General features: G+C 37.9%; 1 protein-coding gene across 1 annotated transcript in view; it reads left to right on the top strand.

The window, feature by feature from the left end:
• The window catches only part of LOC116098425 (solute carrier organic anion transporter family member 1A6-like), a 78,924-nt gene that overhangs the window by 67,958 nt on the left and 7,531 nt on the right, over window positions 1-3,435 (top strand). The window contains exon 11 of the mRNA XM_031381045.1: window positions 1,538-1,710. Within this exon, the coding sequence (XP_031236905.1) occupies window positions 1,538-1,710 (173 nt within the window). The remainder of the gene's footprint in view (window positions 1-1,537; window positions 1,711-3,435) is intronic.

The following is a 3,435-nucleotide window of genomic DNA, read 5'->3' as shown; positions in this document are numbered from 1 at the left end:
TCTTGCCCCCTTGCTACCTCTCTCTCCCCATTCTCTTCCCCCTCTCTGCAGGTGGTCATGACTTCTATACTCTCTCCTTCCTGATTTTCTCTGCCTCTACTACTCCCTTAAGTACCCCACCCATACCCTAAATAGACTCTATTCTATGCAGGTTCCTCAGGGGGAGGGGATGCCTTTGCCTGGGTCCACCAAGACATCTCCTTGCCCCACACTTCACCATATCCCCATAGAACATATCTTAATACGTCTTTATCTTTTTATAATCACAAGGAGGATCTCAGAGTTTCAGGCCAGCCTAGTCTACAGAGTGAGTTCCAGGAAAGCCAAGGAAGGCTACACAGAAAAATCCTGTTACAAAAAGTCAGAAAAAAAAAAGTGCAGACTATAAAGTTGGCTCAGTGTGTAAAGACATTTGCTATTGAGCTTCACAACCATTATTATATGCTGGGACCCATGTTGTATAAGAAGAGAAGTATATACCATAACTTATTCAATGACTTCTACTTGTATGCCATGACAAACACATGTCCATACATAGATACTCACATCTATATGCATGCATGGACACACACACACACACACACACACACACATACACACACACACACACACATCTACTAGAAAATACAACCAACTGAATTAATATAAAAATATGAAGTGTGTATTAAGGATAATTGAATTTTTGTAAATTTATTCCACATACTTAGAAAATAAATAATATCTAAAAACTCTACTTCTTTATATAAATTTTTATGAAGGTATTTATTTACTTTACATTCTAACTGCAGTTTCCCCTCCCCCTCTCCTCTCAGTGACCCCCTCTTGCCTCCTCCCCCAGTTCATCCCTCCTGCCCTTCTCCTCAGAAAAGGGGAGGCTTTCCATGGATATCAACTAGCCTTGATGTGTCACTTTGCAATAAGACTAGGAGCATCTTCCTGTATTGAGGCTGGACAAGGCAGCCCAGTTAGAGGAAAGGTAACAAAAGGCAGGCAATGTAGTCAGATACATCCTCTGCTCCTGCTTTAGGAGTTATACATGAATCCCATCTGCACAACTGTTACACATGTGCAGAGGGCCTAGGTCATTCCACTGATGCTCTTTGGTTAGCAGTTCAGTCTCAGCCCATATGGGCTAAGACTAGGTGATTCTGTAGGATTTCTTGTGGTGTCCCTGACCTCTCTGGCTCTTTATATTTTATTACTGAATTCTGAGATACAAAGAAAACCAACAACAAAAAAACCACCACCACCACCACCACCAACAACAACAACAAAGAGTGATGGAAATGAAGATGAACAGAAACCTCAATTTTATTTATTTAGTATTTTCTATTTATGGTGTTTGTGCCCAGACTTGGGGCCACATTTACACTAGATGAGTATTCTTTCTCTGAGTCATATCTCTGACCCAACACTCTCCATTTTGATACTACTATCTGGCTGTGTAAAAAATATTAAAGGTTTAAGGCCGACATTCTTCTTCCTTAAATGGCACAAATGGGACATTGTTTCTGTTTTTGTTTTTTGTTTTTGACAGGTGTTTCAAAATTGCAGCTGCATCTGGCCATCAGGAAACTCATCTGCAGTCCTAGGGCTGTGTAACAAAGGTCCTGACTGTGCTAACAAGCTGCAGTACTTTTTAATCATAACAGCATTTTGCTCCTTCTTATACTCATTAGCACTCATACCTGGCTACATGGTTTTTCTGAGGTAAAAAGTAACTCCTTTATTTATCTTTCTTTCTTTTCTTCTTCATAGTGTATGCATATGCAAGTATATGGTTTGTGTGTGTGTGTGTGTGTGTGTGTGTGTGTGTTTCCTGTGTGCCTCTAAAACACAGTAAAGACAGAACAAAATGTTGGGGAATTTATTCTCTTCTTTCACCTTCTATTTGAGGCAGGGTCTCTCTTGGTATCTCTCCTGCTATGTTGCCTGTGTTCTCTAGCATGCCTGGCCTTCGGTTGTAAGAACTTCTGTTTTCTCTTCTTATTTCACTGTGGAGATACAGGAATTACTGATGTATGCTGCTTTTTAATTTTAATAGTTTATATATGTTCTGAGGTCCTGGGGATTTAATTCAAGTCATCAAGCCTTTCTGGTCAGAAATTTTACAATCTGAGCCATCCTACTGATGTCATTTAGATTTTATGTTTTTCATTTATTAAAATTTCCTTTTTCCCAAGAAAGTCCCTTAGAATGGGTTCCTAGAACATCAATGCTCTAAGATGCTCAAGACTTTTTTTTTTGATTTAAGTTTTATTGCATTATGATGAGAAAAGTTATATGATTTCAATTTATCTGAATTTGTTAACATTTAAAAACATATTTTAAGTAAATAAAATTAAATCACATTCTTGTTTCCCTTTTGTACTCCAACTCCTCTCAGTGACCCCCCTTCAATACCTACAATATCTTTTTTGTCATATTTTTTAAAATTATAAAATATTATAACAATAAAAATGAGTATTATAAAAGCTGTTTGATATAATACAACAATCAATTTAACAGTCTTATGTAGATGCTTGTCTACAACAATACTGAAAATACACGTTTTTCTCAATATAAATTTTAAATGGCTCCAAACATATTAACTGTATATTTCAAAATAATACATCACTACTAGTATTTTCTTAAATGGTCATAAATATATAAAGTCTGTTTGTTGGTTTGTTTTGTATTTAGTAGAGCTTAAAATCTTGGCTTACTGTGGTACAAGCCCAAAGTAAGAACAATTTTTAGACATTGGGTTTCATTGTAATAAAGCTGTACTTTAATGACCCTCACCTCACCAAAGGATTTTACCTCCATTATAGCTAAGCTGAGAGTTGACATTGCTGCACTAGGAATGAATTGTATGCACGATTTTTGGATACAGACTTCCTGCTATGTTCAAAGCTATTTGACTTGAATGAGTGAATTTATTTTCAGCCCACAGAGAACAGGTTACATTCATTTAAGAAATGGTGTGTGTAAAAAGATGTTCTACCCATAAAGTCATTCACCAACTGTTTCAGTGAACAATGGTTCATTAGATGAGGGTAAAAATCTGGTTCATTGACTGTGATAATTTGGAAAAGCATGTCTCAGAGAAAGAGTAAGTTATAAAGTCCTCTTCTTCAAACTTGATACAATAGTTACAAACGTCAAGCAAAGCATTCAGTGTCACTCTTTGTTGTTCTCTTACAAGCTACCCCCCCCCCCCAAATTAATTGTCTTGTTAGAGCACCTGGGAGTGGGGCTTCCTCTTGATGTTGTGGGACTGGTTGCAGAGTTTGTGCTGGAGGAAGCAGCCTGAGCCACTGGGCTGGCGGAGTTCCTGTGTGCCTAGGTCCTGCTGGTCCCAGTTACTCCTGGTGTTGGGACAGATGTTGAAAGACCCAAACCCAGAGACCCTTCCCCAAAATACGCGTTTAAACAAGGCTGGAAAATTACCAA

Source organism: Mastomys coucha, unplaced genomic scaffold, assembly GCF_008632895.1.
Source record: "Mastomys coucha isolate ucsf_1 unplaced genomic scaffold, UCSF_Mcou_1 pScaffold20, whole genome shotgun sequence".
Classification (NCBI taxonomy): Eukaryota; Metazoa; Chordata; class Mammalia; order Rodentia; family Muridae; genus Mastomys; species Mastomys coucha.
This window is presented reverse-complemented; position numbering and strand designations above follow the sequence as displayed.